At 37.9% G+C, this 26,311-nt stretch overlaps 1 protein-coding gene across 1 annotated transcript in view; it reads left to right on the forward strand.

The window, feature by feature from the left end:
* Window positions 1-26,311, forward strand: part of c1d (C1D nuclear receptor corepressor) — a 60,003-nt gene that overhangs the window by 26,586 nt on the left and 7,106 nt on the right. Inside the window, exons 2-4 of the mRNA XM_039738405.1 lie at window positions 10,633-10,779; window positions 12,023-12,089; window positions 12,166-12,221. Of these exons, the coding sequence (XP_039594339.1) occupies window positions 10,633-10,779; window positions 12,023-12,089; window positions 12,166-12,221 (270 nt within the window). The remainder of the gene's footprint in view (window positions 1-10,632; window positions 10,780-12,022; window positions 12,090-12,165; window positions 12,222-26,311) is intronic.

The following is a 26,311-nucleotide window of genomic DNA, read 5'->3' on the forward strand; positions in this document are numbered from 1 at the left end:
CACCTTAGTTTGAGAAGAAGTATGAAAAATATGAGGTTAACACAGAAAAACAGATCACCAATTCAAGCTTTATGAATAATCGATTCGCCATCAATATTTGTTTTGGTAAAGCCATCCTCCTTCCATTTTATAAGTTTTCCGCCACTAGCCATGATTAAATGAGCGGTAAAAAGTAAGAGCAAAGCGAGGGTGACTTATTTAGGCAGGCATTTATATGACAGCAACACTCATGACAATGTCAATCATGTTACGTTATTATTAAAAGGTTTCCTTTTCTTTTCATTACTTCTTTAACACACTACTTCTCGCTGCGTAGCGGGTATTTTGCTATATATATAATATATGAATTACCTCCAAAGAGCGCTAGACTTTTGATATCATGAACGTGTGTACAAAGGGGTCTCCTGCCCAGCAAAGTCGAGCAGCCAGCGCGCGTAGCTGTGCCGGCCTTTGAGGCGCTGACTGCGCTTCTGCCTTAAGTCAAAGTGAGCACTTTTAATTTTTCTTCCTCCCCTGCGCTATAGCCCAGACAAGTGCAAACACGGGACCCCTTTTCTACACCACGGCAAAATAATATTAAGGCGATTCACACTTTCTTTTTACGATACGATTATGAGGTCCTCAGCTCGGATTATGAAGATACGCACAGGAGTGGAAGACTGACAGTGCCATCACAGCCGATTAATGGCGGGACGTCTCACCAGTCTACACAAGACACACGCGACTGTCCCAGAAGATGCTCATATCGTCAGCGAACACATCTCTCTATACTATATAAAAGGAAAGGCAACTTTCCTTTCTTTACACCTTTTTCCTTTTATCCCAAACCAAAGCCTTTCTCTCTTAACATTGCAAGGACACAAAATAATTTTCTTTAATTGCCGGTAAGGCACATTACCAGAGGCACAAATTTGAAAGTTCACATAGAAAATGTAATTTCTATACCACAGCCGTCGTGTAGCGCCTTTCAAAAGGGATCTACTACCGAGAGATGATCCATATACATTTTAGCTGCTGTTAGTTACTTACCTGTTGTGTTACACAGTCTTTAAAATGTAGTTTACCATAACCACTCCAGTAGTGCTCAATGTACCTGTACTTCTTAAAAGCGTTAATGTTTTACTGTTTAATAACTTATAGACTACATTTTATTATTTTTCCCTTGCAATCAGTGACCAAAGCTATACACACACATATAGACACATACAAACATACACACAAGTATATATATGTGTATATATATGTATGTATGTGTGTATATATATATATATATATATATATATATATATATATATATATATGTGTATGTATGTGTATGTGTGTGTGTGTATATGTATATATGTGTATATATATATATATATATATATATATATATATATATATGACAGCAACAATCAAGCTGTGATAAAACAGTAAAAAGGAGGCATGTCAGACGTCAGGTACATTTTCTGATGCAGCTAGGCGAAAATAACTTTGTGACGCTGCCACCAAATACACAAAACAATTACATTGAGAATCATGTTACGTTATTTTCAAAATGTTTCCTTTTCTTTCTCTTTCCTTCTTTAACACTACTTCTCCTGCAAGCGGGTATTTTATATATATATATATATAGATATATATAGATAGATAGATATATATAGATAGATATGAGAACAACACTCATATCAATGACAAAACAATTACATTAACAATCATGTTACGTTATTTTTAAAATTTTTCCTTTTCTTTTTCGTACCTTCTTTTAACACACTACTTCTCCGCTGCTTGGTAAGCGGGTATTCTGCTAGTTGTTCATAAAGTGGCCCAGGTTGTGCAGTATTACAACTATAGTGAAAGTTTACAGTGAGGTAATTGTACTAATAAGTACAAACTGTTCTATCAGGAGCACTTGTGGAATGAGTGTGTGTTTTTAGAGCTCTTGGGATGAACCTGTTTCTGAACCGCGAGGTCTCTACAGCAAAGTTTCTGAAGCGTTGGCTGTATGGGAGCAGTTCAAATAGACTGTGCGCATGGTTAAGGCAGTGTGTGCTAGATGCTGTATCCCGATAATCCTCTTTCCGTTCAGCTGCACACTTGGATACAGTGGATTAAAATACTTTGAGTGGTGCACTAAGAGTAACAATGCTAAAGCGCCTATGGTATTTGGAATAGTTTAGCCATTCTGTGGACTGTTGTATTGTTAGTTTGATTACAATCAGATGCCTTAAACTAATAAATGATATGCTATTAATTTAGTGTATTTGATAAAGTCTTATCAGGGATGTGAATCTAAAAAAGAAAGGGAAACCACACAGGAACAGTAGCACTGCTTTGATGCTGGGTACCGCCAAGTTTAGTTTTTATGTATTGCAATGTGAGCATGGAAACGGGTGTACGCAACATTTTTGTGCTTTCGTACTGTTTCTGCATAAGGTCGAGGACTGGCTATGTTTTTAATTTTTAGAAAATGCAATTTTGTGTGGCAAATGCATATATCATTTTTGAAAAAATAACTTAAACTTGAAAAATACCGTACCTATCCTTTTTGAAGACCAACAGAATGTTGGGTACAATTCAAAAGACGTTATAGTTAAGCTGTTTAATACACTAGTGAAACCTTTCCCAGAGTACTATGTTCAGTTTTGGATTTTTGGTGACGAAAGGATATTGCAGTGCTAGAAAAAGTCCAGAGAAGAGTGACTATTGTAAACCTGCAGAGTTATGAGATATAAGGAAAGATTAAAGGAGTTGAACCTTTTCACTTTATCAAATGAAGATTAGGTGATGAAAATTTATTAAAGTATTAACACACTGGATCAAGACTGCTACTTCAAAATGAGTTCAACAAAGTCATGGGGGCACAGGCACAGTTAACTCTTTAATGGTATATTGCACACAAATGTTTTCTTCACACAGGCTACTGTAGACAAATGAAATAATCCAGTAGTGTGGTAGACATATGGCTGAAAACTAACTTTTTAAAATTGGCACCAGGCATTAACTTTTGTTTTCCGAAACTGAAAATACGGTTGCTATTTTTAATGGCCTATGTGTGGAGTAATTAAGATGCTATGCAGTTATACTTCAGCTTAGTTTTACTAACATCAAAATTTCAGCTCTGAGCATACCTGATTCTTGTGCTATGTTCAAACCTATCAAATTTTTTCACAGCTCAAAGCACTGCTTCATTTGAATTGAAGTTTAAAGTGGTTATTTTCAAAACACAGGTTTCTATGAAATACATTCTTCATTTACTTAAGATTGCAGGATGGAAACAAATGTATTATCTTGCCTTCAATAAATTGCTAATACTAGCATGAACAACCACCAGTGGCTTAAGTAATTCATCCCCAGACCCAACAAAATGAAAAAGTTTTCCAACTTTTGGTATAAAGCCCCACATCACAGCAGCATAAGCCAACACTATAGGTTCCTTACAGGTTACAACAAATGTTGAATAATTTAAATATTAAAAAAAAAAAAATGCAGTGTAATATGCTGTACTAAATTAATGAACACAAATACGTGTTCTGAATAGCAAACATATAAATGAAAACATACCTCAGTCCTCTGCATATTTTAATGTAATATAAATCTAATTGCAGAATGAAACAGAATATGTCCATTGAACTTGCATTTCCGGCAGGTTCTTTTTCAAAAAGAAGCATTCTGAGTTTATTACCTAAAAGTCTTTCTTTTCTGTTTGAGTAAATAAAGCATTGCACTAAGCAGTCTTCTTACTCTCTGCACTCTTCCATGGTTTAGAAGAATACATTCTTACTACTTCCACAAGAGCAAAAAAAACTTCCACAAGAGCAAAAAAAAAAATGCCCCTTCTTGGTCTGTCAGCTAAAAAGGTGGTGTTCACCTTTGTAATTTTCAGTGTTTCTTTTACTTGGTCTTTTAGTCAAGTCAAGTTAGGCAGCATACACTGGTACAGTCCGTTGCCGCACCGACTGCACAGTGAAACAAATCGGGATCCCGGTTTGCAACCCCCCAGGCAGACATGCGGTTCAGTCCTACCTTCCAGAAATGACCATCTATCTGCCACAGCCAGGTGTTACGTGGGCGACCCCTTGGCCTGGTCCAGCCACTTGGGTACCCAACAATAAGGATCTTATGAGCTGGATCTCCCTCGTAGTGCCATAACTGATGCTCTCTCACAATGCAGGTAAAGTGCCTCGTTCAGGACTCCATAAGTAACCGCTCATTTGACACAAAGTCAAACCAATGGTACGCAAGGATTTTCCGGAGAGACACTACCAAAGGAGTCCAGTCTTCGTCTCAGGTCACTGGATAGCGTCCATGTCTCGCAACTATATAGCAAGACAGGAAGCACCAGGACTCTAAAGACTTGGACCTTCTGCCTTTTGCATAGATATCGGGAGTGCCACACACACCTTTCCAGCGACCTCATGACCTCCTATGCTCTTCCAATCTGTCTACTGACTTCACAGGAAGAGTCACCAGAGACATGAATGTCACTGACAAGGTAAGTAAACCTCTCAGCAAGATCAACAACATCAACACTCTCTCCGCAAACACACACTGCTGATGGCTGTGCCCAAGAGGTCATTAAAGGCCTGGATCTTGGTTTTTATCCAGGACACTTGCAAGCCCAGACACTCGGACTCCTCACTCAGTCCCTCAAGCTCCCCGATCAGAGCCTCCATTGACTCCGTGAAGTTCACAGCTTCGTCAGCAAAATCAAGATCCGTGAATCTTTCTTCACCAACAGATATCCCACAGCCGCTGGACCCCATGACCTTGCCCAACACCCAGTCCATACAAGCATTGAACAGAGTAGGAGTAAGAACACACCCCTGATGAACCCGTAGAGTCAACTGAGGAAAAATGCAGAGGTCCTGCCTCCACTCTGCACAGTACCAGTGTACAGGCCAGCCATAATATCTAGCAACCTTGAGGGGATTCAGCGAACCCTCAGGACATCCCACAGGGCAGCTCAATCAACTGAGTCAAACGCTTTGTGAAAATTGACAAAAGCTGCAAAGAAACTTTGCCGATATTTGCGTTTGTGCTCCATGAGAACCCTCAGTGCCAGGATGCAGTCGATGGTAGACATTTTAGGCATAAAACCAGACAGTTCTGGTTGCTGGTAGGTGAGCAAGTGATCACGGATCCTGTTGAGGACAACCCTAGCAAGGACCTTACCCGGCACAGAGAGCAGTGTTTTCCCCCTGTAGTTGCTGCAATCCAGGCGATCACCCTTCTTTTTCCAGATAGGGACAACAAGTCCCGTTTTCCAGTCAGTTGGGATGACGCCAGTCTCTCAAATAGAAGCGAAGATTGCTGGCAATGCCAGGAGGACAGCCTTACCACCAGTCTGGAGAAGTTCACCCTGGATACCACAGATCCCTGCAGCCTTTCCCCTCCTCAGCTGGTTCACCACCTGTGCAATCTCAGTGAGATTGGGTGGTTCACAGCTAATTGGAGGATCAGCCTCAACAACCATGGACCCAGAGATATCCAACGTCCTAGCCGGAGGATCAGTTTGAAGAACTGCTCAAAGTAGCCAGTCCAGTGGGTCACAACTGCAGTGTCATCTGTAAAGACTGTTCCATCAGCTGCCCTGACTACAATTCTCCGAGGAACAGATTCAGATATGCGTAATGCTTCGATTCCTCTGTAAGCAGGACGTGGGTTGCTAGACCACAGATGGTGTGTCTCTTGCTCACAGATTCCTCTAACAAGCGCCTCTTCATCTACCCTCGGAGCCCTCGCAGCCGTCCTCAGTTCCTGGTACAGACCAGAGTTGCCATTGCAGGGGTGTGGAAATCAAATTTGTTTCTACTTGTCTACGGACAAGTAAACTTAGAAAATTCACTTGCCCATAAACAAATAACAAAAGTGAAAAATAGTTTATTTTTTCTGATCTCTTTTATTGATACCAAAACTGCCTTCCATTTTAAAACTGAAAAAAGTTCTTTCAGGGAGTAGTATTTTGCCACCTTGCTCTAGAACATTATATAAAAGATTCCCTTTATTTTACCTGGCTAATAAACAATGACTTCATTATAGCTACACTAGTTCTTTTTTCATATATTACAGTTACAAAACAGAACACTGTCCTGATTCATTTTCTGCCATGTTCTTCAGCTTTTGTCTTGCAACATCTTCTCCCCCAAGAATCTCTACCATCTCAGACAGCATGGGCTGAATGATGTTCATTTCTGCTTGAGCTGAACTGCATGGTTCCTGGACTGATGGTCCTGCAGAAGTGGATGCTGATGACTTTTCAGGTTTTTTATGAGTGATGTGCCTGTTGCCAGGTGACAGCCAGAATTCCACAGCTGGTCATGGGTCAAACTCTTCTAAAGAAGCAGTATTGAACAGCCTAGCATAACACTCAACCCTAAGAGCGTTCAGCTTTAGAAAACGCTTTTTCAATTGAACCAACTTTTTTCTTACTTTTAGACTCATGTCTCTATCTGACGTACTAAACCCCCAGTTCCTATCCTTTTTCTTTCTGCACATAACCAATCACCACACAATAAACGTATTTGTGAAATTAAAACTAATTATAAGCTTAGACCTCTGAATGGATGGCATAATTAAACATGTATAACGAAAATTATTTTTAAAGTTCTGAAAACTGAGGTCTAGGTTTATAACTAGTTTTAATTTCACAAAGACATTTATCGTGTGGTGATTGGTTATATGGAGAAAGACAAAGACTAGGAACTGGGGGTTTAGTACGTACGATAGACACAGCAAACATGCAATAAAGAAAGCCTGCTCAGAAAAACATCCTTTGAATTCTTCGTTTGTATCTCCGACCTCCAGATCACGAACCCAACATTTACACAATATTTCAGTTAAACCTGTGCGATACCCATTCAAATACAGTATCCAGTTTTTTGGAGCCTCGTCACACCTGCCATAAACTTCTCTACACTGAACGTAGACCTGAGAACCCCTTAATGCAAGGGAGCAGCACTACAGTCACGCCACTGTGCCCCCCGCCACCCATGTCTAAAACATGCTTTAATGCATTTCATCGTGAAAAAGATATCAAGTATTTATCTTAGTATTCTGAATGTTCATTGAGCAGGAATATCGTGAAGTCAATGTGCGGCGATTGCTGCCGGCGCCTCTCACTGCAAGAGAAAGTCAGTTTAAGAAGCGCAGAGATTAACAACTGGGTCGGGGAACACTTAATATAAAGCATTTAATGTGCTACATTAATTTATGACGGGGTTTGAGAAAATCTAGTAAATGAAACATTCATTTTAAGATGAAATTTAGTTTGCGACATTCAACTGACAAAATAAACTTCGAGAATAAAGTCAACATCTCAACATTTACATTTTTTTGTCTTCACTCTGTCCATATTTTTTTCACAGTGGCCTTACTATGCTTCCTTAGGTTTTTCAAGGCCTGTTGTGCCAGTTTTAATCAAGAAATGATCAATTTCTCATCCCTGATGCTACTTACTTCAGTTTCAATAACACGCATGTAGCGAGAACAACGTGCTTATTAATTTTCAGCCCCTGACCTTTTGCACTTAACAGCTTCATACATCCTTCTTTCTCTTCATGTAGACAGGTACTTTTAAAGGGTTAGCACCAGAAAAGACTCTGTAAAGGGTGCTTGAAAGTCTGAGAAGTAGGTTGATATTTTGGTGCACACGGAGCAATTTCACGTTTGTTCCCATTAAAGAGAGAAGTAACCTTACCCTATTAAAGTTTCACATTCTTAAACCATAGATTTTTTTCCATTGATGATTTATTATCCTTTTATTAACCTCTGCTTAAAAAGTAACATGGTTATATATTTGTTTTATATCAGTGATCTTAACAGATTCAAAAATCACCAAGATAACATATCTATAAATGTTAATGTAAAATGAAAGTACTGTATGTTGCATATCAAGAATGACTGTAAATAGGAAGCTCAATTCACTTGCTATCAAAAAAATAGAAACTCAAAGTAAAATGGGCAGTAATGCAGTTTACCCTGTAACTAACTGATACACATACTTTTGACAGTTCACATAAAAGAAAACTATGAAGGCTGCTGTTTAAATTTGTGATTATTATGTTTCAGTATAGAGATGGTAAAATGGATCAATACAGGCTTACAATGTAGAGACTTATCACATTTAGTGTGAATTACTAGTTAGTGTAGTTCTGTGACCACTGGCAAAGTATCAAGTATTTTAAGGGTGCAAATTAAAAAGATGAGTGTGTTCTGCTATATTGTAAGACAAAGCAGCTGTTATCTCAACACCCGACATTTTATACAAGTTTGCTTACTAGGGATATGTAATGAGTTTTTTATTAAAGAAACAATCAAAAGGAAGTGAACAATATTAAAGTCTTGTTAGACTTGCTTGTTTTTGTTCAGTGAGGAACCAACTAAATTGAAAAAATAACATTTTGAATGTTTGTTTTTTTTATTGTAAATTTCACATTTTACTGTATAGTCCATAGGTGTCAAACTCCAGGCCTGGAGGACCACAGTGGGTGCAGGTTTTCTTTCTAACCCTTTTCCTAATCAGTGTCCAGTTTTCACTGCTAATTAACTTTTTTCCCTCTATTTTAATAGCCCTGTTTTTAAGGATTAAGTCTTCTGAATTGATTCTTTTCTTCATTAAATGACAGCCAAACAGAAATAAGACATAAAACGAGCCAACAGATGACCATCTAAATTGGGGCTTCAAACTCCAACCAGTTCCTTAATGAGAAGCTGGTTCTTGCTGTTAATTAAACCCATTTTTCAATTCCATGGCTTGTTGCTGCTCTCTTTTTGCCACAGCAGACATTTCCAAAACTGTTGATATTCTGTTTTTTTTCTAAGAACTCCTAAAATGTTTTGTTAACCTAAGGGATCAACCTTACTGAGACCTTCATCTTTATTTTCAGATTTTGTTTGATGGGTACAGGTGAGCTTGTTTTATGTTTCATTACTGTCTGGCTGCTAATTAAGGAAAAAAAAACTATGGGGCCTGAGTCAAGCTAATTAAAGCTAAGGCTAAAGAAGTTAATTAGCATCAAAAACTGGTCACTAATTAAGAAGATGATTAGAATGAAAACCTGCAGCCACAGCGGCCCTCCAGGACTGGAGTTCACACCCCTGGTATAGTCTATACAGTGCACATTTTCTAAGATTCTGTTTTTAACCCTAGAATTACTAGAGTCTACAAAAAAAACTCATCGATCTGGCCCACCTTAAATCCTATTGCAATCGCACCTCTCCGTCAGTGTCTTTTGTCCTGTAAATGTACCAAAAAAGACAAGCAGACTACTATCCCATCCACCCCCAAAATTACCTCCCACCCCACTGCCTAACATGAACAAAGTTCTCCAAGCTCATGCCTTGATTGATAATATGCGAGTGAAGTACTGGAGTTTTAGAGTGGCTTCATACATTATATAGTTTATGCCATTATTTTGTTGTACTACTAAAATATGAAAAATGTTTCTGTTTTGAAAATGTGCTTACACAGATTATTGTAGAAACGGAACACACATGAAATGCATGTGTTCCAAATAACGATCTATTATTTCCACTCTAAAACTCCAGTACTTCACTCCCAGATAATCAATCAAGGCATGAGCTGGGAGAACTTTGCGCACGTTCTGCGGCGGTGGGGGGAATGCAATAGTAGGCTGCTTGTCTTTACACATTTGCAGGACAAAAGACACTGGTGGAGAGTTGCAAACAGATTTAAGGTGGGCTGGATCTACGAGTTTTTTTGTAGACTCTGGTAATTCTAGTGTTAATGACATGTTCAATTTAAGTTTTGTTTCTTCAGTTTTTTTTTTATTGTTTTGCACATGAATTGAATTGAGTCAGCTGATCTATTATTTAAATAATAACTTAAAACTCATTTGTTCAGGAAGGCATTTAACTTTCCTTTCAGTTTACCTCTCTGTTCAGATACGCGGGATTATTGGCATTTGTATCAGAAGTTGTATTTTTATTATAGTTTTTGTATTATGGTTTGTCTGTTATTCGAATTTGAAGCTTTGTTTACTTTAGCTTTATTTACTGTTTTATGCTGATATTATTTGGTATCCAATGTTATCTTTTTTTTCTGCTTTTTCCCTGTACATTTTGGTATTCTTTGAACAAAGGTGCTTTATAAATAAAAATTCTTTTTTTAGAGTTGTTGTCATCTTCTTGCTCTAGTTAATTATATATACCATAACCATGGTATTTTTTTAATTATATCGTGATATACATTTTTCACCATACTGCCCACTGTATTATAAAATCTGTGCATTCTATGGTGATGTGTAAACTTCAAAATTAAACTCAAGTAATTGTATATTGAAATATATAAAGTTCATTTTGAATGTAAGTCTAAAAAAAAAATGTAATTTAAAAATGTAAGTTTTTAAAAAAAAAAAAAAAAAAAAATGCAAGTCAAAGCTGTATATAATATGAATATTTTAAATGTGTACAACTTTAACTATCTTGTAATGATGATCACTAACACAATTTTAACTGTCTTGTAATGATTCAGCAATAGCTTCCACCATCATTGCTTGTAGCTTTTGTTTTTGTTAGAGGCATTAAAATGCCTTTTAAAGTATGAGGATTTCGTTATTTTGCAAGCTTTGTTTTGTGAAGTACAATATAGCAGTTCTTATGTGTTTAATGATCTGGTTCTTTTTACTATAGGATATGTCAGACCAAGGAAATATAGAGGAGGACGAATACCCAACAGAAATCCATGAATTCCTTTCGGACTTTGAATGTTCCTTGTACACAGTTGATGAAATGATAAATACGATGATATCTGTGTCCAGAGGAGAGCTTCTTTGCAAAGTATGTGCCTTTTGTAATTTGTTTTACTGATGGTTATAGTGTTTGCCTTTTGAGTTATGTACTGTTAAACAACTGCTGTAGCTAATGACAAACTATTACAAAGATTATGGAAAGTATGACTGTAGCAGCACATCCTGGCTGTACTTCAAAAGTGTCAGTCACCAGTCAATATGGGTTGTAGCATTTTAGTGCGAGTATCCTGAAGAAGGGACGGTATCTTCCAAGGAGTATGTTTTTATAAGAAAGAGAAAAAAACCTAACAGTGCTTAAAGCCAAACACTTTTTTCTTCCAGGGTTAAAAAGGGAATTGACAGATGAATGGATATTGCACTAGTTATTTAAATATGCTGGTTTAACTTAATAAAGTGGGCAAATCCAGCGGGTCTTTCAAGGCAAAAAAGCCTTTCAGTATTGCAAAAATCTACATAATAGTAATTGAGAAGGATAGAGATTCACAAGATCAGTCTTGAGACTTCAAGAATTGGTCTCAAATCATTTAAATGAAAAATAACAATGAATCAGAAAATCAGTATTTTTACCCAGTCCTACTAAGTGTAGGAGCACATAACTAATATAGAACGTTAGGAGTAAAGCCATACAAAACACACAGCTTTGGCTGTGTGCTACATTGGATTCAAAAAGTAATCGGACCCCTTCCTACACCTTTTATTGTGTTGTAGGTTTAATTCTCAATGGTAAATGAGCCATTCTTACACATCAATATATTTTGTTACCCATAATGAGAGAGTTAAAATATTGCAAATTTATTAAAAATCAAAAAGTAAAATGTCTCATTTTATATAAGTATTCAGACCCTTTACTATGGCACTGAATTTTTTGGTGTTTTTAACAAAAATCTGTTAACCTCTTATCAGCCCTAGAATCTTTGTGGAATTTGTGTGGTCTTCTCAGTCCACAAGTTTTTTTGTGGTTATTCTGGTTCCCTCCAATGACCATAATATCTGTAATTAACTTTGAGACTCTAAACTGTCCTAATATAAGTAAGTGTGAGCAAATTGAGATGGTGTGCTCAATGACATCCTGCTCATTAGAGATGCTTTTTGCATTGATGCTTTTCCATGGGTAGGCTTAGGCACCTTGTCACCCTCTATTGAAGTAAGCCAGTTTATTAATGGGGGAAAAAGTGTTTTTAAATGGTTATTATACAGAGGTGTGTGTTAAGATGATGCATTTAATGCAACAGTTAAAATGATTAATTCCTGTACTTTTTATTTTTATATAGCTGGATCCTCTTGAGCAAGCTAAACTTGATCTAATGTCAGCATATTCTTTAAACTCTTTGTTTTGGAGTAAGTATTTTTCATTTTATTCTGAGTATTATTATTATTATTAATGTTTTTAACACAATGCCCTGTTTTCTTTTAGTTTACCTGGTAACACAAGGAGTTAACCCCAAGGAGCATGCAGTCAAACAAGAGCTAGTAAGTAACTAACTCGTCAGTGGTTGTACCCAGTCACACAAATTTTATTGACGAGACAGGAAGGAACATTCAAAATTTTGAGGGATTGATGTTATTTTTGTTAATTAATTGCATCTACCCAAGCAAAACTTTGTTTTTGCTTACTGTCCCAATAAAGAGTGCAGTAACAACAAATACTAAAGTCTCGTATAATAAAATCAGATCCTTAATTGAACTTTCATCATATTGTTAATAACCTCTGCACATACAAAACAGAAAATAATTTTATCTTTGACCCACTTACAGATGTCACAATACCAGAATTTTTCTATTTAATATCAATACCAGTGAAATTTGGCGATGCCTAATACCTTTTCAATATTGTGTCAAAAACAGAAATCCTGTTCAACTGCTTTTTATTAAAAGTACCTCCATTATTCAGGTGAAGAATATTTTGTTTTTGTTTTTTTTTTGGTAAAAGTATATAAAATATTTAAATATTACCACAAACTGCAGCTTTATAATACTGATATACCCATCAAGTAGTTACCTAACTATCCTATAAGTAAATTAGTATTGCCATTCATTAATATAAAAATGAAAAAAAATAATAAAATGTAAGGCATGAATTTTAATGTGTGATAGAAATAGATATGGGGATCCCCCACACTGCAACATGTTGGGGATGTTTTAATAATGAGGGTGTTTCAGGATAGGGTTTAGAAAGAGTTATCTTCATTAACAGCCTGGGTGCACATTCTAAAATAAGACATTTTGTGTCCAGTAACTGAAAAATTACTTAATACAGTAAATAAAAATCCAAACCTCCTTATACCTGTACTGTTGAATTAGTTCATTCCAAATAATTAAGGATTTTTTCAATTAAATAAAATGTTTAAAGCTGTTCTTCTGTATCACATTTACCCGAACGTTTAAGGCTGAAATCAATTGTCAGTTTTACATGAATCCATTATTTCATAATTCTTTTTAAACAGCCTTTGTTGTGATATTTTCAGAGTAACTTACATGAGTAATCGGACTTTGTTACTGCTTTGTCTTTGTAGAAATCCAGACAGACAATTAACTAGACTAGTCTTCTCTGTAGTCACTTAATTTTAACATTTTAAATATAAAATATGTGCTTTTATAACATTTGTCACATTTTTAGAGGTTATACTCATGAATTAGTTTACCTTCAAAAAAATGAATGACTCAAATATAGCTTTTGCATATTTGTAATATGCTGGGGTTTTTTTCCCTTCCTGTTGCGTGTCTGCAATTATGCATTTTGTCATATTAATATAAACATGTGCTTTGTGTTTTGAAGCCTTGAAACACATAATTAAATTTTATTTTTGTTTTCACAAATGCAGGAGTTCATTTCATGCTGGTGCACATATGACAAATAATTGAAACTTGCTTCAGTTATTGTTAGTACTGCCAGTGTGCAGTTTCCCTCATACATCACGCAGTCCTGCGGTATATGTGTAATTGCGGATACATACAAGACCTCCCCTGCAACCCTGAACTTTTGTCACCCGTTAGAAAACAAATGGATACTTGTACAATTATCTGTTGATGTGCTTATTGCATTCATAGATTTAATGTGAAGCCTACGTTCCTTCATTGGGATTATGTAGGACATAGTATTTTAAAGGGATTTGTATTGTCATTATTTCATTTCCTCTTAAAAATTGGTGACACAAAATGTTAAAAGATTACAGCTCCCACCTGATTGGTCACATCATTGTACTCACAAAGTGCACACAAATCTATTTCTACATTTTTCCCTTTTTAACACTAGAATTACCAGAGCCTACAAAAAAACTCATAGATCCGGCCCACCTTATATCCCATCGCACCTCTCCATCAGTGTCTTTTGTCACGATCACCTATTACAACCGCAAGATGTTATGCAAATGAATATGAATAATGTTGCATCCATGCCACGTTTTCCGAAATGTACTGTACAGGTCATAAAATGAATAATTTCAAATAATATATACTAGCAAAATACCTGTGCTTCGCAGCGGAGGAGTAGTGTGTTAAAGAAGTTATGAAAAAGAAAAGGAAACATTTTAAAAATAACGTAAAATGATTGCCAATGTAATTGTTTTGTCACTGTTATGAGTGTTGCGGTCATCAAGAATTTGATTATCATTATTTCTTTCAATCAGGTTTGTATTTGGAGGACGTGTTGTGTTAAAGTTACATTCCGTGTTTGTCAACCGTTGTAAAGAAAACAGGTTTCATTCGTTGAAGTGTTCACTATCCAAATCGCTACTCGTGAATCTAAGATGTTTAACAGGCATTCCCGGTATTAACTTGTGGATTTGCCTGTGAATATTTAGCGGCAGCGTGTCTATGAACTTGTGGATTTGCCTGCAAGTATTTAGCTGCAGCGTCTCTATTAAGTTGTGGATTTGCCTGCGAATATTGAGCGACAGCGTCACAAAGTTGTTTCCATGTAGCTGCATCAGAAAATGTACCATGGCATCTGACACGCCTCCTTTTTACTGTTTTCTCACAGCTTGGATTGCTGCTGTCATAATTGGTTTGAGTTTCATGGTTTGTTTCATTTACGTTAGTATTTGCAGGACTTATGTTGAAGTGACATTTGGTATCTGTCAAGCGTTGTAAGCATACAGCCGGCTTCATTGATAACTTCGCATCCAGCTTTTGAGAGTTGAAACATTCATAAACATCAAAGTGTCCACTACTCAAATCGTCACCTTTGAATCTAAGATGTTTAAGAGACATTGGCGGTTCTCCAAAGGTGTACAATATTTGGCCATTTCGGTATATTTGAAAGCAACAACTGAACAATTCGGCGGCAGCCATCAACTCACATGCAGAAGCATAGGTGAAGGGCTTAAGCATTTCACTCTTATGGTGCTCCTGTGTAGTATAATTATCTCCTGTACTGTCATCAGTCCACACCTTGAACCTGTCCCAGTCATTCAATACATAAGACACAATGTTCCTCCGGATATCAAGATTGAGCCTGATATGGCCGTGCAATACGTAACAAAGAGAATGGAAAAGGTAGGTGCCATCTCTGAGCATGGAAACCACTCGGTAAGTGACAGTTCTTTGATCGATGGTGATCACCACGATAGACATGTTAATGGGGGTACGGTTGGAATGATAAAGGAAATGGGTACCTGAACAATGTAAACTAAGTCTAAAATACCTACACAATAACTATAATCATAATAAATGAACAATAAAACAGCGGCGAAGCCGTGGATTAAATAAAAAGGCTATAGCTATCAGCAGGGAGACGTGAATCCCGTAGCGAAGCAAGGAAGGGAATGTAAAGACTGGAGCGATGGACGGCCTTATATAGGCAGGCAGCCAGCCAACAAACGTGGGAGGCATTGGGATGGGGGACCCAACGCCGCCTCACACGGTGACCGAGTTGCAGGCATATGTACATAAGTAGGATTCAGTTAGCGTTGGGAACCCGTGTACCAAATTTCTTGAAGATGGGCCCATAAGTAACAAAGACCGTTGAAAAGTACAATATGGTGGCCGACAGTGGCATCATACCACCGAAATAAGTACGTACATTGGTTTCGGTTAGCGCAGGGAAGCCGCCTACCAAATTTTGTGAAGATGGGGTCAGCCTTCTACCTACACGGGAAGTTGGAGAATTAGTGATGTTGGAAAGTTCAATATGGTGGCCAATGGTGACGTCATACCATCGAAATAAGTACGTACATCGGTTTCAGTTAGCGCAGGGAAGCCGCCTACCAAATTTCGTGAAGTTAGGGCCATAAATAAGAAAGTTCAACATGGCGGATGTTGTCGACCGTTAAGTGTAGAATTTCGAAATGAAACCTGCTTAACTTTTGCAAGTAAGCTGTAAGGAATAAGCCTGCCAAATTTCAGCTTTCTACCTACACGGGAAGTTGGAGAATTAGTGATGAGTGAGTGAGTGAGTCAGTGAGGGCTTTGCCTTTTATTAGTATAGATACCGATGTCTGTGTTTTTTGTTTTTTTTTTGACATTATGGACCATCAGCGTAAGCAGGAACACTCAATAAAACCGAATAAAAAAAATCAAGTGACGGTGAGATACAAAGAAGGCAGATTTGCCAGCGTTTGTGTTGTCAGCTTTTTCCCCCCCAAATCGGAGAATGTCCAGTTCCATTGCCTCAAAACACCATTCACATCTACAGTTACTCCCAGTTTCAAATAAAAACTAACATCGTCAGATACCTAGGGCAGAAGTATGTATTGTGATCGTGACTGAGAGAATAAAAGTGAAGTAAACGGTAACTTTTACAAGTCCTATAAATGTGTACCATCTGTGACAGACACAAACCATATTTATGTACTGTATAATATTAACAATAAGAGCAGCTCACTACTGAAAACGGCAAATCTAGGAGGCAGTCGGGATCGAACCAAGGACTCTTGATTACAAGTTAGAAAATTTTACCGCTATGCCACGGAAGCTGTCATCTTTTCCTTGAACCTTTTGTGAAAGTGTTTATTTGATCTTTGGACTTTAGGCTTCATACATTAGTTTATTATATAGTTTATGCCAACATTTTGTCATTTACTACTAAAATATGAAAAACATTTCTGTTTTAACAATGTGTTTACACAGATTATTGTAGAAACGGAACACACATGAAATACATGTCTTCCAATTAACGATCTATTACTTCCACTCTAAAACTCCAGCACTTCACTCCCAGATAATCAATCAAGGAATGAGCTGGAAGAACTTTGTGTACGTTCTGCGGCGGTAGAGTGATGGGGTACCAGGCTGCTTGCTGCTTGTCTTTATCAGTATATTTACAGGACAAAGACGCTGACGGAGAGGTGCGATGGGATTTAAGGTGGGCTGGATCTGAGTTTGTCGGCTCTGGCAATTCTAGTGTTAAAATAAGCACAATTCCCGCAATAGAGAACCAGTATTCTCCTGCCTCAGACACAAAGCGTTACATGTGTAATGCCACGAAAAGTGCATGCATTAGAATGTCGTCAGACTTCTTTTTTTTGACCACATACACCGTCCATATCTAAAAACTAGCGTGAAGAATTGCCTCCGTACTTAAGAGTCTATAGCTGCAGGTGGAAGCTGCCATTGCACTTGTACCGTTACTGTACTTTGTCAGCATGCCCATGTCGATCAAACACAGGAAGCTGTGCAGTCTACTAGTGACTTTGTGCTGTAGGAAAATAAGTAAATAAATTAAGGTATATAAAATTCAATCTGGCTTTTATGTACGAAGTACAGAGACGGCAAAAGTGCAATGTGCATTCTTTCTCCGATGTAGAACCCTCATCATCATCATCTGAGTTCACCTCTGTTATAGGACATCTTTATTTGCAAACGGCAGTGTCAGATTGGGGGGGGGAGCATGAACATGACTGGGAGAATAAAATTGGGGAAAAAAAATGCTAACCTTTACAAGTACCATAAATTTACACCAGTTCTTACAGACTCAAATCAAATGTATGTTTATTCTGTAATAGGAAGAACTAGCAAAATACCCGCGCTTCGCAGCGGAGAAGTAGTGTGTTAAAGAAATAATGAAAAGGAAACATTTTGAAAATAATGTAACATGATTGTCAATGTAATTGTTTTGTCACTGTTGAGTGATGAGTGTTGCTGATATACTGTGTATATATGTATATATATGTATATATATATGTATATATATGTATATGTGTATATATATATGTATATGTGTATATATATATGTATATATATATATATATATATATATATATATATATGTATATATATATATATACACACATATACATATATATACATATATATACATACACACACTCACCTAAAGGATTATTAGGAACATCATACTAATACGGTGTTTGACCCCCTTTCGTCTTCAGAACTGCCTTAATTCTACATGGCATTGATTCAACAAGGTGCTGAAAGCATTCTTTAGAAATGTTGGCCCATATTGATAGGATAGCATCTTGCAGATGGAGATTTGTGGGATGCACATCCAGGGCACGAAGCTTCCGTTCCACCACATCCCAAAGATGCTCTATTGGGTTGAGATCTGGTGACTGTGGGGGCCATTTTAGTACAGTGAACTCATTGTCATGCTCAAGAAACCAATTTGAAATGATTCGAGCTTTGTGACATGGTGCATTATCCTGCTGGAAGTAGCCATCAGAGGATGGGTACATGGTGGTCATGAAGGGATGGACATGGTCCGAAACAATGCTCAGGTAGCCCGTGGCATTTAAATGATGCCCAATTGGCACTAAGGGGCCTAAAGTGTGCCAAGAAAACATCTCCTACACCATTACACCACCACCACCAGCCTGCACAGTGGTAACAAAGCATGATGGATCCATGTTCTCATTCTGTTTATGCCAAATTCTGACTCTACCATTTGAATGTCTCAACAGAAATCGAGACTCATCAGACCAAGTAACATTTTTCCAGTCTTCAACTGTCCAATTTTGGTGAGCTTGTGCAAATTGTAGCCTCTTTTTCCTATTTGTAGTGGAGATGAGTGGTACCCGGTGGGGTCTTCTGCTGTTGTAGCCCATCCGCCTCAAGGTTGTGCGTGTTGTGGCTTCACAAATGCTTTGCTGCATACCTCGATTGTAACCAGTGGTTATTTCAGTCAAAGTTGCTCTTCTATCAGCTTGAATCAGTCGGCCCATTCTCCTCTGACCTCTAGCATCAACAAGGCATTTTCGCCCACAGGACTGCCGCATACTGGATGTTTTTCCCTTTTCACACCATTCTTTGTAAACCCTACAAATGGTTGTGCGTGAAAATCCCAGTAATTGAGCAGATTGTGAAATACTCAGACCGGCCCGTCTGGCACCAACAACCATGCCACGCTCAAAATTGCTTAAATCACCTTTCTTTCCCATTCTGACATTCAGTTTGGAGTTCAGGAGATTGTCTTGACCAGGATCACACCCCTAAATGCATTGAAGCAACTGCCATGTGATTGGTTGATTAGATAATTGCATTAATGAGAAATTGAACAGGTGTTCCTAATAATCCTTTAGGTGAGTGTATATACACATACATCCACATATACAGTGGTGTGAAAAACTATTTGCCCCCTTCCTGATTTCTTGTTCTTTTGCATGTTTGTCACACAAAATGTTTCTGATCATCAAACACATTTAACCATTAGTCAAATATAACACAAGTAAACACAAATTGCAGTTTTTTAAATGATGGTTTTTATTATTTAGGGAGAAAAAATCCAAACCTACATGGCCCTGTGTGAAAACGTAATTGCCCCATAACCTAATAACTGGTTGGGCCACCCTTAGCAGCAATAACTGCAATCAAGCGTTTGCGATAACTTGCAATGAGTCTTTTACAGCTCTGGAGGAATTTTGGCCCACTCATCTTTGCAGAATTGTTGTAATTCAGCTTTATTTGAGGGTTTTCTAGCATGAACTGCCTTTTTAAGGTCATGCCATAACATCTCAATTGGATTCAGGTCAGGACTTTGACTAGGCCACTCCAAAGTCTTCATTTTGTTTTTCTTCAGCCATTCAGAGGTGGATTTGCTGGTGTGTTTTGGGTCATTGTCCTGTTGCAGCACCCAAGATCGCTTCAGCTTGAGTTGACGAACAGATGGCGGACATTCTCCTTCAGGATTTTTTGGTAGACAGTAGAATTCATGGTTCCATCTATCACAGCAAGCCTTCCAGGTCCTGAAGCAGCAAAACAACCCCAGACCATCACACTACCACCACCATATTTTACTGTTGGTATGATGTTCTTTTTCTGAAATGCTGTGTTCCTTTTACGCCAGATGTAACGGGACATTTGCATTCCTAAAAAGTTCAACTTTTGTCTCATCAGTCCACAAGGTATTTTCCCAAAAGTTTTGTCAATTATTGAGATGTTTCTTAGCAAAATTGAGACGAGCCCTAATGTTCTTTTTGCTTAACAGTGGTTTGCGTCTTGGAAATCTGCCATGCAGGCCGTTTTTGTCCAGTCTCTTTCTTTTGGTGGAGTCGTGAACACTGACCTTAATTGAGGCAAGTGAGGCCTGCAGTTCTTTAGAAGTTGTCCTGGGGTCTTTTGTGACCTCTCGGATGAGTCGTCTCTGCGCTCTTGGGGTAATTTTGGTCGGCCGCCACTCCTGGGAAGGTTCACCACTGTTCCATGTTTTTGCCATTTGTGGATAATGGCTCTCACTGTGGTTCGCTGGAGTCCCAAAGCTTTAGAAATGGCTTTATAACCTTTACCAGACTGATAGATCTCAATTACTTCTGTTCTCATTTGTTCCTGAATTTCTTTGGATCTTGGCATGATGTCTAGCTTTTGAGGTGCTTTTGGTCTACTTCTCTGTGTCAGGCAGCTCCTATTTAAGTGATTTCTTGATTGAAACTGGTGTGGCAGTAATCCGGCCTGGGGGTGGCTACGGAAATTGAACTCAGGTGTGATACACCACAGTTAGGTTATTTTTTTAACAAGGGGGCAATTACTTTTTCACACAGGGCCATGTAGGTTTGGATTTTTTTTTCTCCCTAAATAATAAAGACCATGATTTAAAAACTGCATTTTGTGTTTACTTGTGTTATATTTGACTAATGGTTAAATGTGTTTGATGATCAGAAACATTTTGTGTGACAAACATGCAAAAGAATAAGAAATCAGGAAGGGGGCAAATAGTTTTTCACACCACTGTATGTATGTGTGTGTATATATATCCCCGTGCTTCGCAGCGGAGTAGTGTGTTAAAGAAGTTATGAAAAAGAAAAGAACATGTTAAAAATAACGTAACATGATTGTCAATATACAGTAATTGTTTTGTGAGTGTTATGAGTGTTGCTGTCATCAAGGATTTGATTATCATTTGTTTCAAGCAGGTTCGTATTTGTACGATGTGTTGTGTTCAAGTTACATTCCGTGTTTGTCAATCGTTGTAACCGGTTTCATTCATCGATTCGTTTCTTACTGCATCAACAAACAGCTCGTCTTCCTCTTTATCTGAGACGTGACACACTGCATGCACGGGTTTTTTTTACACTGTCTTCCTTTAGCAGGACATTGACTTTTTCCACCATGTGCTTTGTTTCCGCAGTAGCTGCACTTATGAATATGTTTGCATGTGTCACACGCTTATTTTTTTGCTGCCTTCTCAATTGTGTAATTCGGTTTTTATTCAGCACTCTTTGGAACTGTTGCTTTTGTCTGTGCACGCGCCAGTTCACGTGAGCCGCTTCGGTGTACATGCATTGAAGGTTCCCAGCTGTGCTGGTGCCATCTCGTGCAATGTCCACGGCTGTATTTAATGTTAGCTAAGACCCAGCACTTAAGTTTCTCTCGCAGTTTCGCTGAGTTTGTGCTAAACGCCACCCTGACCATCATCTTCGTCTGCATAAGCACAGTCCTTCACCCATGAATATTTAGCGGCAGTGTTTTTATTGGATTGCCGCAGACGGACGGCCTTATATGGGCAGGCACTAAATTATGTGGTAGGCGGAGTTACGTCTATTATAGTATATGGACGAAAAAATAGATTCCAGTTATGACCATTATGCGTAGAATTTTGAAATGAAACCTGCCCAACTTTTGTAAGTTAGCTGTAAGGAATGAGCCTGCCAAATTTCAGCCTTCTACCTACACGGGAAGTTGGAGAATTAGTGATGAGTCAGTCAGTCATTCAGTCAGTACACGGGAAGTTGGAGAATTAGTGTTGAGTCAGTCAGTGAGGGCTTTGCCTTTTATTAGTATAGATAAGAGCAGCTCACTTCTCAAAACAGAGGCATCTGGGTCAAACCGGTGACTTTTTGATTACCAGTCAGCAGTTCTTACCGCTACGCCATCTAAACAGTAATTTTAAATGCATTTCAATGTTGCACCCTAACGCGGGTTCTTTTTCTGCAGTTACATTCTTGAATAAAAGCGCACTTGTTTTGTTATACTTGTACATTTTGTGAAAGTGTTTATTTGATATTTGGTCTGCAGGCTTCACACATTACACACTTCATGCCTAAATTTTGTCAGTTTTTACTACAACATGAAAAAGTTTCTGTTTTAACTATGTGTTTACGTAGATTGTTGTAGACATGGAACACACAGAAAATGTATGTATTCCAAATAACAATATTATTTGCTCTATACAACTCTAGGCAACTTACACAACGGTAAACAGACTTGAGCTGAGAGAACTTTCTGCCCATTCTCTGTTGATCGGGGGATGGGATAGCAGGCTGCTTGACACTTGTGCTTATCGACACATTTGAAACACAAAAGACGCTGACGGTGTGGTACAAAGGGATTTAAGGTGAACCGGGATAAGTTTTTTCATACGCTTTGGTAATTATAGTGTTAATACAGCACTGTAATATATCCATTGCAGGCCATTTTTCATATGTAGTTTGTACATATTTTTTTCTTGTATTATTGTGCCTCCTGTAGTAATTAGTGTAATTAGTTATGCCTGAGTGCAGTATCAACTTTAATTTGGCAAAACTGTTTTCAGAATTGTGGTATTTACTTGGCACAAAAGTATCGGTTCTTGTGACATCCCTAGACTTCCTCCATAATTCACCTTCCTTATCACTAGAATCCCTGGAGCCAGTGAAAATATTCATAATCCCAGGCCACCTTAAATTCCCTCGCATTCTTCATCAGTGACTTTTTCTTGCAAATGTGTCAACCAGCATTGGCTGCAGGCAGCCGGCTATCCCATCCTCCACCAATGCAGCAGAAGTTGGACAGAAAGATCTCCTTGCTCTAGTCTGTTTATCTGGGGTGTGAGGTGTCTGGAATTGTATTGGGTAAATAATATATTATTTGAAATACATACATTTCATGTGTTCCATGTCTACAACAATCTCTGTAAATGTAGGATTCCATTTCTTGTAAACACAAGTAAATTATTTCATATGTTATAGTAATAACGACAAATGTTGATGTAGTGTATAATTTGTGAAGACTGAAATCATTGCAAACATCTGTTATTGACATTTTTGAACATTGATGCGCATATGTGAATTGATGTCTGTTTTTTAGACCTCTAGACAATAACTGAAAAAAGCAGCACTTATAGCTTTTTTTCATTTATGCTACAGAAAGTTACTACTTTGTCATAGAGATTGTCTACTGTCTAGGGCTGCAACTAATGATCATTTTGGTAGTCGACTAATCGTTCAATTTATTTTTCGTTTAGTCACGATTATTTCATGCCTGACTATTTTGATGCCTGTGACCTGTGGTTGCACATCCTGTTCTGGGCTCCAGTGCATGTCTTACCTCATCTGCTCACGTCTGTCAACTGGTCAATGTCACCCTAATGTCTCTGCATTAACACGATTAAAATTAATAAAAATCAGATTAAAATAACAAGTGAAATATATGAATTTGAAAATAATCAGATTTTTTTTATATTCGTGTGACCATCACAATAAAAAAGAAATGCATTAAACAATACAAACTAAAGTGCACGTAGTCTTTGAACAAAAAAGTGCATTTAACTTAACCAAAAAATGCATAATTAAAACTGAAACGTTTTTTATATTTTAGTAATAAATGACAAAATGTAGACAAACTATATAATGTGTAAAGCCAGAAGTGCAAAGATTAAATAGACACTTTCACAAAAGGTTCAAGGACAATACAATATCTTCCGTGGTGCAGTGATAGGAATTGCTGACTTATAATCAAGTGTCTCCCAGTTTGATCCTTACCGCCTCATATATTTACTGTTTTGAGTAGGGAGCTGCTGTTATTGTTAATATTATACAATAAACACATACATTTGATTTGCATCTGTAACAGCCATTGTATTAAATGTATAGTACTTGTAAAAGTTACCGTGTTGTTTTTTTTTGTTTTTTTTTTTCTTTTCACTTTTATTCTGTCGGTCACAGTACATACTACTGCCCCCCCAGGGATCTGATGCAGTTACTTTTTATCTGCAACCGGGAATAACTGTAGATGTGAGTGGTGTTTTGAGACAATTGAACTGGAAATTCTCTGATCTGGATGGGTAAAAGCTGACACACAAACGCTGGGAAATCTGCCTTATTCATATCTTATTGTCACTTGATTTTTTTTTATTCAGTTTTATTGAGTGTTCCTGTTTACACTGAATTAATATGCGCCTTGAGGGCCGTGATGTCAAAGCCGCACTGACAAAAAAACGGAGATATAGGTATATGTGATATTTGGAATTATTCATTTTATGACCTTATAGTACATTTCGGGAAAACATTATGGCACAGATGCAACATTTATTAATATTTGCTTGCATACCTTCTTGCGGTTGTAATCAATGCCCGTGATTTCACCCCACTTATCAACCCCACCACCGCGGTTGCCCAGTCTGCACACAGGACTCCAGGACATACAGAGGAAAGAGTGTTCCTCTGCAAGGTGTGCCATGAACGCTCTTCTTTTCTCGGTGGATCTCGTACATGCCTTGCACAGTACATGTGTTTTGATCGTCGCCAGGTCAACTTGTTATAGTACAAGCAACTGGCCACCTGTGTGCTGCTGCTAGCACTGAATAAGCTCACGCCTTCTGTTGTCCGCGGACAGCACCGGGGGGAAAAAAAGAGACAAATATATGTGACATTTTGAAGAAATCATTAAGTACCATGAAGTACTAATCAGAAAACCTCATCGCAATAATGCAATATTATTTTAAAACTAACAGATTGGGTTTAAATTTGTTACTTGTAAAAGTTAGCTTTTTTTACTTTAATTTTCTCAGTCTCGTTCATGCTGTCTCTCCCCTCCTGATCTGACCCTAACTAACTAACTAACAGCCCCAGCTTAAATTCTCAAGAGACCGCGGCATTACATCTCTGGGATGCTTTCGTTTCGGATGCTCATGCATCGTGATGGTGCTGCCGTGAAAAGAAAGCTCTGCTGTACATAATCTGCATTCATCTTTTTTTCCTTTTTCGGTGAAGTGCTCCCACACTTTAGAAAGTTTCTGTCTCAATTTTTTTCCATCTCCTTCCCCCTCCTCTATCCGACTTGCCATTGCAACCACGTTTATTTTCCTTTACATTCTTCTTCTCCTCAGATGTTCTTCTTCGTTGGTGGGACTGTGTGCAGTCTTGACAAACAATAATAAACGATACTGCCCCCAGACGTTCATGTAGTGAGTGCATTGCAGTTACAAAAGCCAATATGGTTCTTTGTGACTGGAGCCTCTATTGAAGGTTCTATTTATGACGCGTCAACAATAAAAAATCCACGTCGACGATTTTTTGTAGTCGACGTTGTTAATTACGTCGACTAATCGTTGCAGCCCTAATACTGTCACTAGATAGATAATACATTTCTGTACTTAATGTGAGAAAAAGCAGTGAACCGGAATGTAGTGTGTAATCAAAAACTGTGGTTAAGAACTGAACAAAAATGTTTCCACTCATCCATTTTCCTAGCCTGCTTATCCAGAGCAGTGTTATGGAGCAGCTGTAGCTTCTCCCAGAATGCATTAAATGCAAAGCAGAAACAGTCCCTGAGCAGGGCATCAGTTCGTCATGGGGAGAGCATACAGACACATGCAGGCCTCTTTTTTTGCATTGCCAGTCCATGTAATATGCATGTGTTTGGACTGAAGGAAGTAACCAGAATATCTGGAGAGAACATGAAAAACATGGCAGATCTCTCATTCAGTGTGAGAAAGCAGTGCAACTACTGCGTCACCTTTCCACCCAATAATATTATTGTTACAAGCAGTGTTTCCCATTTAAGATAAATTGAAATTAAAGTAATCAGCATAGACCTCATGTTTTTTTTTTTTATTAGGTACATGGGTTGTCCATTTGGCATTTGTCCATTGACAATAATACACAACCTGATCTCTTTTCCTTATAGCAGGCTTTTCCTCTTCAGATTGTGCCACCTGTTTTTCTGTTGCTTTTTAATGATGTTCGTCGAATTGACTATTCTTATAGTCTTGTGTTTTACTACTACATCGGCTTGGTTTAAGGACTCTAGCTTTGCTTTCCTGATGTGCACATCGATTTATTATTTCAGTCATTGTCATTACAGCTAAAAAAATTGTTCATTTGGCCTGAGCTGGTGCCCAAAAATCACTACCACTCTGTTATTACTGGTGTATAACGTCAAACAGAATAGACAAATGAGACCAATTTTCCTATTTT

The sequence above is a fragment of the Polypterus senegalus genome, chromosome 16, assembly GCF_016835505.1.
Source record: "Polypterus senegalus isolate Bchr_013 chromosome 16, ASM1683550v1, whole genome shotgun sequence".
NCBI lineage: Eukaryota > Metazoa > Chordata > Cladistia > Polypteriformes > Polypteridae > Polypterus > Polypterus senegalus.